This window comes from Stomoxys calcitrans, chromosome 3, assembly GCF_963082655.1.
Source record: "Stomoxys calcitrans chromosome 3, idStoCalc2.1, whole genome shotgun sequence".
NCBI lineage: Eukaryota > Metazoa > Arthropoda > Insecta > Diptera > Muscidae > Stomoxys > Stomoxys calcitrans.
This window is the reverse complement of record NC_081554.1, coordinates 80,928,647-80,942,804: the sequence shown is the minus strand read 5'-3', so window position 1 is coordinate 80,942,804 and position 14,158 is coordinate 80,928,647. Positions and strand designations below refer to the sequence as shown.

At 39.3% G+C, this 14,158-nt stretch overlaps 2 protein-coding genes across 3 annotated transcripts in view; one reads left to right on the top strand and one right to left on the bottom strand.

Moving 5' to 3' along the window:
• Positions 1 to 14,158, bottom strand: part of LOC106093852 (adult cuticle protein 1) — a 405,361-nt gene that overhangs the window by 116,485 nt on the left and 274,718 nt on the right. The gene's annotated exons all lie outside the window — the stretch shown is intronic.
• The window catches only part of LOC106085680 (protein split ends), a 121,866-nt gene that overhangs the window by 82,699 nt on the left and 25,009 nt on the right, over positions 1 to 14,158 (top strand). For both annotated transcript variants that reach the window (XM_059364532.1, XM_013250018.2), the window contains 3 exons: positions 174 to 324; positions 12,882 to 13,016; positions 13,087 to 13,277. In XM_059364532.1, the coding sequence (XP_059220515.1) occupies positions 174 to 324; positions 12,882 to 13,016; positions 13,087 to 13,277 (477 nt within the window). The remainder of the gene's footprint in view (positions 1 to 173; positions 325 to 12,881; positions 13,017 to 13,086; positions 13,278 to 14,158) is intronic.

Here is a 14,158-nt window from a genome sequence, read left to right as displayed (position 1 = left end):
GCTTCGCAAACATTGCTACTCCTTGGCCAAAAAACAAAGACCAAATAAAAAGCAACAACAAAAAAAGTAAGGAAATCAACAGAGTTCCTAATTGAGTGTGGCCCAATTTATTTCATGAAGGAAAATCCTAATTAAATTTTTGTTTTGTATTTCTTTTTCTCTTTTTTTGGCAGCTTTAACTTACCCCGCATTAGTGCTGCCTTGGAACGCCTAATGGGCACAAATGTGGTGCGTTTGACCGACCGCAATTACATGAAGGAGTTGCGTGAGCGCATTGAAGATGACTACCGGCAAAATTTGCAAAAACGTATCAAGGCCAGAGAGGTAAGAGCGATAAAACCTTTCAAAATTTGGGCAAAATTACTTTTCTTTGCATTCATTTTTTACAAGAAGCCACTTTAAAGTCTCCTTAACCCTCCCATAGGGGTGAATGCCGTGCTTTGTGGCAATTTTGATTTCCTCTTCGAGTGCTTGCAATCTATTTTAGTTTTACTTTTATGAAAACCTAAACCCAAAAGTAATTTAGTGACAAATATTACGCCTTAGTTTTCCTCCCTTCTTTTTTCGTTGTTGTTCTTGTTGTTGTCAATAACCCATTCGAGCTTCGTTTCCACAAACAATAGGTAACTGATGACATGGTGTCATGGAAATTCAATATTTCATTTCAATTGCTAGGTAGCGGTAACATGACCCTGGGGTTATTGCTGAAGCTCCCATACACCATCTACGCCGGGCGTAGGAGTTTGAGTTTGGCATTGACATATGAGTAGGGGTAGCTAGGCCAGAGGGAATACAAAGTTCAAGTTTACAGCCATCGACGTCAAAATAAAATCGAAAATTCATAAGTGTTTCAATGATGTTAGAAACATTTCAATCAATTGTTGGTACATAACTGCAAAATGTTTATTAATGGACCTTCAGCACTTTTTATAAACTGCAAATCGGTAACAGCGTCAATATGCTGTGGAAAACCTATTGATATTTAAATGGAAACCTGAAAATAACCTTCACCAAACGAGTGCCATTGATATCCCAAAATATATGCTTTTTATTAAGGTAAACCAAAAATAGCCCAATTAAGTTAAGGCAAGGAGAAACACTTCATAACCCTTGATAATTTTGTTGGAGGAAAAGCAAAAATCAAATAAAAATAAAAGCTATCGTTATCTTATTCAAAATGAAATTCAATCTATGTATAACAAAATACTGCACCAGATCACAGACGTCAGACAGAGCAAAAAACAACAACATTGTATCAAAAAGTATGGTTTTTGGCTCTCTTAGTTTGAGTCAAATGGGAGCCTAAAATATACGAAAGTGATATAAAGTTTGAGCCGGCCTAACTTAAAAATAAGCACTAAAGGCCTGCAAATGGCACATTTTTATGCCCACAACCATAGGATAGGGGTATAGTGGGGTGATCCCCTATACTTTGACATGAATTTGTTTGCCAGATCCGTTATATACTCCAGCATAATTTTCATTTGATACCCATATTGTCCTTATCGGTCCACTTTTGATTTCGGGTGGGGTTTTTGGGGTATCCTGACAATATTCGTAATCTACTCCTGAATACCCTTCATTTGAGTCTCATATTGTCATGGTCGTCAAATAAACCAATTTTAATGGGTTTTGGGGCTGGGGCGGCCCCCCAGGTACTTGGACCAAACCTTTATTATGAAATTCGTACTCTACTCTTGAATACCTTCCATTTGAATCCCATATCGGTCCAACTTTTAAGTTTGGGTAGTACTTTTTGGGTAAGGGGGAGGGTCCGATATCAAATAATTATATAGCCCATGTTTCCTTCCAGACCAACCTACATAATCTGTGAAAATTTCAAGGTAATCGGTTCAGCCGTTTTTGAGTGTTTACGGAACAAACAAACAAACTAGCACAAATTGAATTTTATATATAAGATGAAGAATCTCTCTCTCAAACACTGCCTCATTTGCTTCCACAGGTGCCCATGCCACAGAACCACATAACAGCACGGGTAGTATCAGTGTCTTTTATAGTGAAATCTTCGTCTGTCGAGAGGTGGCTTTGTTTCTAAACTGCTTGCTTAATCCAAAGTATCATCTGTTTGTCAGTATTTTTCTTCGCTTTATCTCAAAACTGGTGTCATTTGTTTCGGTTACAGCGGTGCCAAGGTAGATAACGTTGCTGACTATCTCGTAGTTGTGGTTGCCAGCTTTCTCCATTTTCGCTATCTGCTCGGTTGTGCAAGGCTTTTTGGGAGTTGAAATCATCCATTTCTTCTTATCTCCATTTACTGCCAGATCCATTTTCAATGACTCTCTTTAGATTCTTTCAAAGGCTGCAGTTACTACATCCGGTGACAGACCTATGATGTCAATGTCATCGGCATAGTAGCATGAAGTAGCATCTGTTCTCTAGTGATTATTGTGCCATATCTAATAACATCTGCATCTCGTATAATCTTCTCCAGCAGTATATTAAAGAGTTCACACGGTAGGCTGTCTCCTTGACTGAAACCTCATTTGGTATTAAATAGATTCTTTCCTATCCTTACTGAGGATTGCGTATCAGCAAGTGTCATCCTGCAGAGTCTTATTAATTTTGGAGGTATACTTAACTCAGGCATGGGGTATCGAAAGCGGCTTTGTAGTCCTCAAGTAGATGATAGGTGTTGATTTGTCCTTCTCGGGTCTTTTCCAGGATTTGGCGCAATGTGAATATCTGGTCTAGGGTGGTTTTACCAGGTCTAATGAAGCATTGATAGGGCCCAATTAACTCATTGGCTATAGGTTTTAATCTTTCACACAGTACGCTCGAGAGTATCTTGAATGCGAGGGGGTGGAGACTTATTCCTCTGCAGTTGGCACACTTCGTCTTGTCTCCTTTCTTGTGTAAGGGACATAGTATGCTGAGATTCCAATCATCGGGTATGTGTTCATCTAGCCAGATTGCGCAGACAAGCTGATGCATAGCCTTATCATCGTGTCACCTCCGGTCTTAAATAGTTCAGCGGGTAACCCGTCGGCTCCTGCTGCCTTGTTGTTCTTCTGAATAGGAGGTAAACAATTGGTTCTGCGGTATCCTCTTCGCCGCCAACGTCGGACATTAGCAGTTGGGTGAAATGTTCCTTCCATATCCTTAACATGCTATCTGTTTCCGTTACCAGATGTCTTTCTTTGTCTATGCAGGAGGATGTGCCTGCACCAAAGCCATCGGTTTGATGTTTAATACTTTGGTAGAATTTCCGGAATTCATTCTAACTCCTGTACATCTCAATTCGCTCTCACTTATGTCTTTCCATTTCTTTTTTCTTTCTGCGGAATAGACGTTTCTCCTCTCTCCTTTTCTCCCGATACCTCTCCTTCATCTGGCGCGTTGCTACTGATTGCAGGATGGCTCTATATGCCGCCTTCTTGGTTTCAGCAGCATATCGACAATCTTTGTCGTACCATGGGTTTTTTGGAGGAGGCTTCCGGTACCCATGTACGGATTTCGCGCCATTTTCCATGAAGTGGGCAAGGAGTGCTTTCATCTAGCAGTTGCGTCAGTCGAGTGGAGTATGCTGTTACCATCTGTTGTGTTTGCAGCTTTTCAATGTCCAGCTTTCGTGCAGACTGTACTTTCCTCGCCACGTTCAAGCGAATCTATATTCGCTTCACAGAGCGATCGCACATCTAACACGCTGGATGAATGCCTTCCATCTATCAACACGTGGTTGATTTGGTTCCTCGTGTTTTGATCGGATGACTGCCATGCTAATAACTACGATATTTTTTGCCGCGGCGTAATCTAGTTGCCTCAACCCATTATCTGATGTTATCGTGTAGAAGCTAACTTTCCGACTGTTGGACCAAATATGTCTTCCTTCCGTATCATCGCATTAAGATCTCCCAGAACGATTTTCTGAAGGTGCTCGTACAAAATATCCTTTGTGGGATGGCACATGTATCCCTCGCTGTCGCGAGCCGCTTGCTTCAAGATTCGACGCTAGCCTCCAGCCGCCCCTGACCCGGGAACAAACGCTGATATTGGCCACTGGTTATTTGAAGTCGGTTTGGCAGAAATTTGATACGTAGATTATGCCTTTTAACTAATTTTATTTTGAGCCTATTTTCGCAGAATCCATGGTGGTTTAGAAATTTGATTTAGCACATTTTTACTTGTTTGTATTAATGCCATCTATCGAAAACAAATTCATTGCTGCGGTATGCGATCATCAAAACAACGTCCTACCATGGCGACTGAACTAAAAGGGCTGTGATAGAAAAAAAAGTAAAGCGTTCTAAGTTCGTCAGGGCCGAATCTTATATACCCTCCACCATGGATCGCATTTGTCAAATTCTTTGCCCGATAGATATCTCCTTATAGTCCAATGGAATTCATTGTATAAAATTTTAGCCAAATCGGATAAGAACTAAGCCATGTAGTGGGTAAAAATATACAATCGGGAGATCTATTTATTTGGGAGGTATAACAGGTTATGGACCATACTGAACAAGAATGGGGAGGGGTCTTCCAGAACGCGTTGTGCCAAATTTTATCGAATCGGAGAAAAATGCTCCTTTATAGACTCAATACACTATATGGGGAGATCGGTATATATGGAAGCTATATCCAAATATAATGCGATCTAAACCACATCTAACAGGAATGGGTAGGAATCTACCACAACTCACTGTGCCAAATTTTATCGAATTCGGGTTATAAATGAATCTTTTATCGCCTTAACCAAACACTTATTTGTTACTCCTCTAGACGAGTAATGCTCAAATCTTCTAGAAGAGTATTTTATTAACACTAATTTTTTGCTAGTCCACACCATTCTTGCGCGATTCTTACGTCTTCCAAGATTCTTCTGACTTACTCCTTAGCAACTCATACGGAAGATTAGCGAAACACTCTTCCAGAGTCGTTTTGAGGATGAATCGTCTACGACTTTTAGACGAGCTCGTCCGAAATCATAGCCTTCATCTAACCACTGGCCTAAAACCTTAAATCGGGAGCTCGGTTTATATGGCTGGGATGTTGAGGAGACAAACACAATTCGCCATGCCAAATTTTGGGGAAATCGGACAATAACTGCGCGTACTATGGGCCCAAGAATATAAAACAAACCTGAGCCGATATGGGACAAATTAAATAAGAACGTCGATATCGGGTAATAAATGCGACTTCTATGATTCCAAGATCCTAAATCGAGATATTGGTCTATACTGCAACAATATATATACCTGGACCTATTTGGGCCGAACTAAACAAGGTTGTCGAGAGGCCTAACGCAACTCACAGTTCTAAGTTTCAGTGAAATCGGATAACAAATGTAGCTTAAATGGGCATAAGACCTTTAAACGGCAGATCGGTCTATATGCCTATGGAGAACAAGTAAAATTGCAAATTTTGCCCATGAACATTCCACTAAGTAAAAAACGTAAAGTTCGGCCCGGCCGAACTTTGGATACCCACCACCTTTGGTATATGTGTAAACCACCTTTCGTCCAAATCCGATGAAAAATGCATACCTTATGCCCCATAGCAGCTATAACGAAATATGTTCCGATTTGGACCCAATACTACTACGTGCAAGTCATTGTTCAATTGTATATAACAAAATATTGGTCTTTTGAGTAGCTACGGATGTTGAAAAGCCCAACATAAGTCACTGTGTCAAATTTCGGCGACATCAGACAATAAATGCGCCTTTTATGGGCCCAAAACCTTAAATCAATAGATCGGTCTATATGGCAGCTGCATCTAAATCTGAACCGATCTGAGCCAAATTGAAGAATAGTGTCGAAGGGCCTTACACAACTCACCGTACCAAATTTTTATCGAAATCTGACAATTAATGCGCCTTTTATGGGCCTAAGTTCCAAAATCGGCGGATCGGTCTATATGGCAGCTATATCCAAATCTAGACTGATCTAGGTCAAATTGAAAAATAATGTCGAAGGGCACAACACAACTCACTGTCCCAAATTTTGGCGAAATTTGGGTTCATGGGCCTAAAACCCTTTATCGAGAGATCGGTCTATATGGCAGCTTTATTCAAATTTGAACCGATCTGGTCCAAATTGTAGAAGAATGTTGAAGAACCCAAAAGCAGCTCACTGCCCCAAATTTCAGTAAAATCGAATAATAAATGTGGCTTTTATGGGCCTTAGACCCAAAAAATTCATTGCTGCGGTATGCGATGCAATGACGGATCGGTCTATATGGCAGCTATATCCTAGTCTAGAACGATATGATCCAAACTGAAAGGGAATGCCGAAGGGCATAACACAATTGATTGTCCCAAATTGAAGCAAAATTGGATGATAAATGGGGCTTTTATGGGCCAAAGACCCTAAATCGGGGGATCGATCTATATGGGGGCTATATCAAGATATAGTCCGAACTTTACTTGCTTATGGACAAAAAAAAAAAGAAACTGTGCAAAGTTTCAGCTCAATATCTCTATTTTAAAGACTATAGCGTGATTTCAACAGACAGACGGACGGACATGGTTATATCGTCTTATATTTTAAAGCTGATCAAGAATGTGTATACTGTATAGGGTCGGAAATGGATATTTCGATGTGTTGCAAGCGGAATGACAAAATTAATATACCCCCATCTTTCGGTGGTGGGTATAAAAAAAAGAATCTGTGCAAAGTTTCGGAAGATTTCGGAGGCCACCGTAGTTCAGAGTTAGCATGTCCGCCTTTAAGGACTCAAGAAGTCAAATCGGCTATCGGTTTATATGGGAAATATATATGGTTATAGACTGATTTTGACCGTACTTAGCACAGTTATTGGAAGTCATAACGAAATACTACATGGAAATTTTCAGCCAAATCGGACAATAGTTGAGGCTTCAAGAGGCTCAAGAAATCAAGTCAAGTCAAGGATCGGAAATGGATATTTCGATGTATTGCAAACGGAATGACAAAATGAATATACTCCCATCTTCCGGTGGTGGGTATAAGAGTTATATAGAAATGGCGCATCTTTCCAAACGTTGTTATTCTTAAAATAAAATTCGAACTTAAACGATTGGCAGTTTAAAGAGCAATTTTTTATGAAAAATTGGAAAGAAATGCACTTATTTTTAATTTTTTGGCAGAAGTAGTAAAGTCGTTCTAAAACGATTGACAGGTAAAGTGAAACTACTATAATGTGATTATGGCCTGAAGTGGTCCACAAGCTGATAGTGCTGCCATATCAACCGATCTTCTGATTTCAGCACTTACACAACGCAATTCCTATCCAATTGGTCTGGAGTTCCCAAAAATGTGAACAAAAACATTGATGAACTGTAACCACGCAGAGTTATTATGTAATTATATTTTGATTTTTGACACTTGTCTAGACTAGAACTAAATGACCTTTATCGAACCGCATAAGTGGTTATTTAGTATCAAATTGACAGCTTGCGTGAAGCATGTCAACCGAGGGTTAAAAACAAACTTCATTAAATGCACAAAAATTGACTTATCTTAAATCTCCCAGCCATTGCCGTTTAACGTGCACATACACAGACACATTCAAACAATTCATTAAATAGATATCTCTGGGAAATGTAATGGGGAAATCCATAACAAAAAATTCAATCGCGGAAATAAGCGCCGCATGATAGTGAAACATAATCGGTAGGCAAATTAGAGTGACACTTTTGTCACCAATAATTGTCTACGGTGATGGATAAAGTCAGGTTATAGATACGACAACAACAACAACACAATACCAACACCAACAACTGTAGCAACGCCAGTTCCATTGGTAACAACATCGTTGGCAAAGAAAGTAATAGGCCGAACGTGATTCGAAAAATTAAGGGTATGAAAAGAAGAAGCGAAACAAAATTGCCAAATATAAGTCCTTGGTTTCTCTTTTGACACTGAAGCGCATTAGGTTGTGCCGTGGTTGTTAAGTAGATTGAGCTATTTGAAATGTACATGAACTTCAAAGTAAAATTCTTCGCTTTTGTTGAAAGAAATCTCTGAAAAATAGGACTCAATAAGTCCATTACGTGTGCTGTTTGGCACGTGCCACCGTTTTGTTAAAACCACATGTCTTTCAAGTCAAGCTCTTGCATTTTGAAAAAAATAGTTGGATATTATCTCACGGTAGTGCTCATCTGTTACCATTCGCATCATCTTTGAAGAAGCACGGTCCAATGATGCAGCCAGCCTATAAACCGCACCAAACTGTTCTGCTTATTTATGTACCCATTGAGCCAAAAATTAGCTTCGTCGTTGAACACAATTTGTGCGCGCTGAACTTTCTCAACAGAGCACGCATTTTGATAATAATATTCCATAGTTTGCAAGCGTTTTTCGTTCGTAAGACGATTCATGGTTAAATCATAGACCAAATTGAAGATGTTTGCCTGCGAAACAAAACACGAAACCTGCGTGAGCAGTTTTAACCATTGTTGCCATAAAGATAATATAAATAAGAATTGCGCCCTTTGGGGGCTCAAGAAGAAAAATAAAGAAATCGATTTATATGGGAGCTATATCAGGCTATAGACCGATTCAGACCATAAAAAAGACGTATGTTGATGGTCATGAAAGGATCCGTCGAACAAAATTTCAGGCAAATCGGATAATAATTTCGACATCTAGAGGCTCAAAAAATCAAGATTCCCGATCGGTTTATATGGCAGCTATATCAGGTTATGAACCGATTTGAACCTTATTCGATACAGTTGTTGAAAGTCATAATAAAATACTTCATGCAAAATTTCAGCCAAATCGAATAAGAATTGCGCCCTTTAGAAGCTCAAGAACTCCAGTCCCTAGATCGGTTTATATGACAGCTATATCAGGTTATAGACCGATTTAAACCATACTTGGCGCAGTTGTTGGATATCATAACAAAATACTTCGTGCAAAAATTCATTCAAATCGGATAAGAATTGCGCCCTCTAGAGGCTCAAGAAGTCAAGACCGAAGATTAGTTTAAATGGCAGCTATATCAAAACATGGACCGATATGGCTCATTTACAATCCCAACCGACCAATCCCAACCGACCTACTTTATAAGAATTTCAAGCGGCTAGCTTTTCTCGTTCGAAAGTTAGCGTCCTTTCGACAGACAGACGGACGGAGGGACAGACAGACAAACGGATGGACGGACGGACAGACGGACGGACATGGCTAGTTCGACTTAAAATGTCACGACAATCACGAATATATATACTTTATGGGGTCTCAGACGAATATTTCGAGTAGTTACAAACAGAATGACGAAATTAGTACGCCCCATCCTATGGTGGAGGGTATAATAAACCGATCTGAACCATATACGACACGGATCTCGAAAAGCCTATAATAAGTTACTGTGTCAAAGTTCAGTGAAATCGTATTTTAAATGCGTCTTTTATGGGGCAAAAACTTTAAATGGAGATATCTGTCTATATGGCAACTATATCCAAGTCAGAGTTGTAGAAAAATGTCAAAGAGCCTAACACAATTCATTGTCCAAAATTTCGGCAACATCGGACAATAAATGCACCTATTATTGGCCTAAAACCTTAAATCGAGAGATCGGTCTATATGGCAGCTATATCCAAATCTGGACCGATCTGCGCCATATTGCAGAAGTATGTCGAGGAGCTTATCTTAACATACTGTTCCAAATTTCGATGACATCGGACAATAAATGCGCCTTTTATGGGCCCAAAGCCTTAAATCGAGAGATCAGTCTATATGGCAGCTATATCCAAATCTGTTCCGATCTAGGCCAAATTAAAGAGGGATGTCGTACGGCCTAACACAAGTCACTTTCAGCAAAATCGGATATTAAATGTGGCTTTTATGGGCCCAAAACCCTAAATCGGTGGATCGGTCTATATGGGGGCTATATGAATCTTCGAACTTAACCTGCTCATAGGCAAAAAAGAATCTGAGCAAAACTTCAGCTCAATATCTCTTTTTTTAAAGACTGTAGCGCTGATCAAGAACATATATACTTTATAGGGTCGGAAATGGATATTTAGATGTGTCGCGATAGTTGCTCCTCTCGTACTTGTATTTCTTTTATACATTTAGTGTGCGAAACTGCACCTTCTCTATTCGCAGATTTGAAATTATGGCGTTTAAATCGTTTTCGGCCGTTGTCAACTTTAGGTAAATTTCAGCCGTTGCCAACTTCGAAATATTCACTTGAGACCCCATAAAGTAAAGGGTGATTTTTTTGAGGTTAGGATTTTCATGCATTAGTATTTGACAGATCACGTGGGATTTCAGACATGGTGTCAAAGAGAAAGATGCTCAGTATGCTTTGACATTTCATCATGAATAGACTTACTAACGAGCAACGCTTGCAAATCATTTTCAGTGAATCATTTTCAGTGAAATCATTTTCAGTGAATCGACAAATTTTGTTCAGCGATGAGGCTCATTTCTGGTTGAATGGCTACGTAAATAAGCAAAATTGCCGCATTTGGAGTGAAGAGCAACCAGAAGCCGTTCAAGAACTGCCCATGCATCCCGAAAAATGCACTGTTTGGTGTGGTTTGTACGCTGGTGGAATCATTGGACCGTATTTTTTCAAAGATGCTGTTGGACGCAACGTTACGGTGAATGAACACATTTCGAACCGAACACTGATTTTGGTAATAAAATTCAATGATTTGCAAGCGTTGCTCATTAGTAAGTCTATTCATGATGAAATGTCAAAGCATACTGAGCATCTTTCTCTTTGACACCATGTCTGAAATCCCACGTGATCTGTCAAATACTAATGCATGAAAATCCTAACCTCAAAAAAATCACCCTTTATATATATTCTTGTTCGTCTTGTCGTTCTGAATCGATCTAGCCATGTCCGTCCGTATGTTGAAATCACGATAAAGGTCGAACGCGTTAAGCAACATGAAATTTTGCACAGATACTTAATATCTATGTAGGTCATTGGGAATTGCAATATCGGTTTAGAGTTAGATATAGGTCCCATATAAACCGATCGCTCGATTTGACTTCTTGAGCCTTTACAAGCCGCAATTTTTGTCCGATTTAGCTAAACTTTCCCCCATAGTGGTTTGTAATGACTTCCAATAACTGTGCCAAGTACGGCCAAAATCAATCTATGTTGTTGTTGTTGTAGCCACATTTTGATGTGGAGATCCTCGTAAAGCTCCTGTGTGAGTGAGCTCGTTCCGGTCCTTCGGACCGACCCTCGCGGAAACAAGGTCGACATTGGTTACTTAAAGGCACCAATAACTCACCTTGTCATATCGAGCATCATAGGCACTCAGTATTTGTGCAAGAGCCGGTGTCACCAGGCCTCTCACTGAGACTCTCCGCTGATTATCCGCGACTGCTGTTGCATCTACTTCGTATGGAGCATTCCTCTATCCGCTAGATGTGGACGCGACCAGTAGCTCCCAGCTAAGCTTCTCGTGACAGCAATGAACACCTCCAAGATTGGATTTCAATGTTCCAGCCTGTGTGGCGCTTGCAGCTATCCCGTGATATAGCTCACATGTAAACCGGTATCTCGATCATCATTGTTCGGTTCCTAGAAACTTTAAACTTTGATGGTTTGACAGAAATTTCGTGTGTAGGATAAAATTATGCCATACAACTTAATTTATTTTGTATACATTTTTAGCATAATCCATGGTGGTGGGTTTCCAAGATTCACCCCGGCCGAACTTAGAAAGCTTTTATTTGTTATTTATTTTTTTATTATTTTTTCAACATGGGATGGGGGTATACTAATTTCGTCATTCTGTTTGTAACACCTCGAAATATGCGTCTGAGACCCCATAAAGTATATATATTCTTGATCGTCATGCCATTATATGTCGATCTAGCCATGTCCGTCCGTCTGTCTGTCAAAAGCACGCTAACTTTCGAAGGAGTAAAGCCTGCCTCGTGACATTTTGCACAAATACTTCTCACTAGTGTAGGTCGGTAGGGAATGTAAATGGGCTAAATCGATCCAAGTCTTAATATAGCTGGCATATAAGATCTTGGATCTTGATTTTTTGAGCCTCTAGAGGGGGCAATTCTCGTCCGATATGCACGTGGTGTTTTGGTATCACCTCCAACATCTTTGCTTAGTATGGTTCAAATAGGTTCATTACCTTATATAGCTGCCATATAAACCGATCTGGGGTCTCAACTTCTTGAGTCTGTAGAGGGCGCAATTCCTATCCTATTAGGCTTAGATTTTTACGAAGTGTTTCGTTGTGACTCCCAACAACTATGCGAAGTATGGTCCAAATCGATTCATAACCTGATATAGCTGCCATATAAATCGATCTGAGGTCTTGACTTCTTGAGCCTCTGGAGGGCGCAATTCTCATCCGATTTGGAAGAAATTTTGTACAACCGCTTCACTCATTACTTACAACATACGTGTCCAATATGGTCTGAATCGATCTATAGCTCCCATATAAACCGATCTCCCTATTTTACTTCTTGAGTCCCTACAAGACGCAATTCTTATCCGAATGGACTGAAATATTTCACAATGACTTCTACAATGATTTTTTAATTCATTTATAGTCCGAATAGGACTACAACTTGATACAGCTACAATAGCATAACAGTTCTTAGTCATTATTCTTTGTTTGCCTTAAAAGAGATACCGCGAAAAATACTCGACAAATGCGATCCATGGTGGAGGGTATATAAGATTCGGCCCGGTCGAACTTATCAAGCTCTTACTTGTTTTTAAATTGGCATTATAGGGGGATACTTTATCTAAGATAAGTTGAAGTGATCTGCTGGGGAACTCCGACCGTTGAATCGCATCTAGAAAATACCAATTGAATAACGATTTTCAAGTTTATGAAATTAAAAAAAAATCTTATATTACGAAATTCATTTATAATCAGCTCACGCTCATATAACTTTTTTTGTCTACATAAAGTTATGTTTATTTTTGTTTTCTTTTCTTTTCAGCTCAAAGAAGTTGAAAGGGAACGCATTTTAATAATTGAGGGTAAAACTAAAGTTATTCCCGATGAATTGGCCGATGACCCGATTTTTTTGGTTGACAAAAAAGCTGATATGGAAATTTCCAAGGCAAGAGCAAAGGTAATTTTACAAGGGAAGAAGATGTTGCACTGACAATAACTGCCATATGTATGTCTCCTTGGGTTTTTAGGTTAAAACGAATCGTGAAAAGAACTCCGAACGCTTAAAGTTACAAGGCGTCAAGTGGCAACGTGAACGTCGGCAGCACGAGGATGATGAGGCACAACATCTGGAAGAACTGAAACAACGTTTTAAAGAGCAGCGAGATATGGAGCATCAAGACACAGAAGATGATGCAACCAAGGGAATGAACTCGCTAAGGTAATTAAAATAGGATTAGTTCTTATTTTTTGTTTTGTTTTGTTTCCTTCTGTCTTTTCGATTTGACAATTTCCCAAATGACTTTATGAGTCTGAATAATAAACAAAAGCAGAAAATATTTTAAGCTTATTTTTGTGGTTGAATAGCTTAAACATTGATTTGGAGGGAAACAAATTTGCTGTTATGTTAAATCGTTCATAATTTAATTAAAATTTTTTCTGAATTGCAATGTTCTGATTAGATATATAAAAGTATTTCAATTACTTTGAAGGTTGCGCCATTTACTTTACTTTTTTTTATTTAATTTTTTCCTGCACCATAGGAGGTATTTATTGATATGTAGTTGCCTAGAATTATCAAGAAAACTGTGATCGCATCTTACTTTTTTACTTTAATTGGCTATGACAGAATATTTGTTCCACTAGTCGAACATAGAATAGCGTTCCAAGCACCTCGATCTTCTGCGCTCATTCTAAAATCTCTGACGCCAAGCTTCGAGGTGTCTCCCACCACTTGAACTTTCCATCGGGCTTTTGGTCTTCCCGGTTTGCGTGTACTACCATGTTTGCCTTCAAAAGACTTCTTTGCTGAAGCTTCTTCATCCATTCTGACAACATGACCTAGCCAGCGCAGATTGCTAGATAGAAACTATGCTACTATGCTATCGTCGTCATACAGCTCTTGATTCATCCGTCGCCAATATTTTCCATTATCGCAAACTGGTCTACATATTTTACGAAAAATTTTTCTCTCAAATACTTCAAGGACTTCATCATCTGCTTTCGCAAGTATCCATGCTTCAGAACCATATAACAGCACGGGAAGTATCAGTGTCTTGTATAGTGTAATCTTTGTCTGTCGAGAGGTGGCCTTGTTTCTAA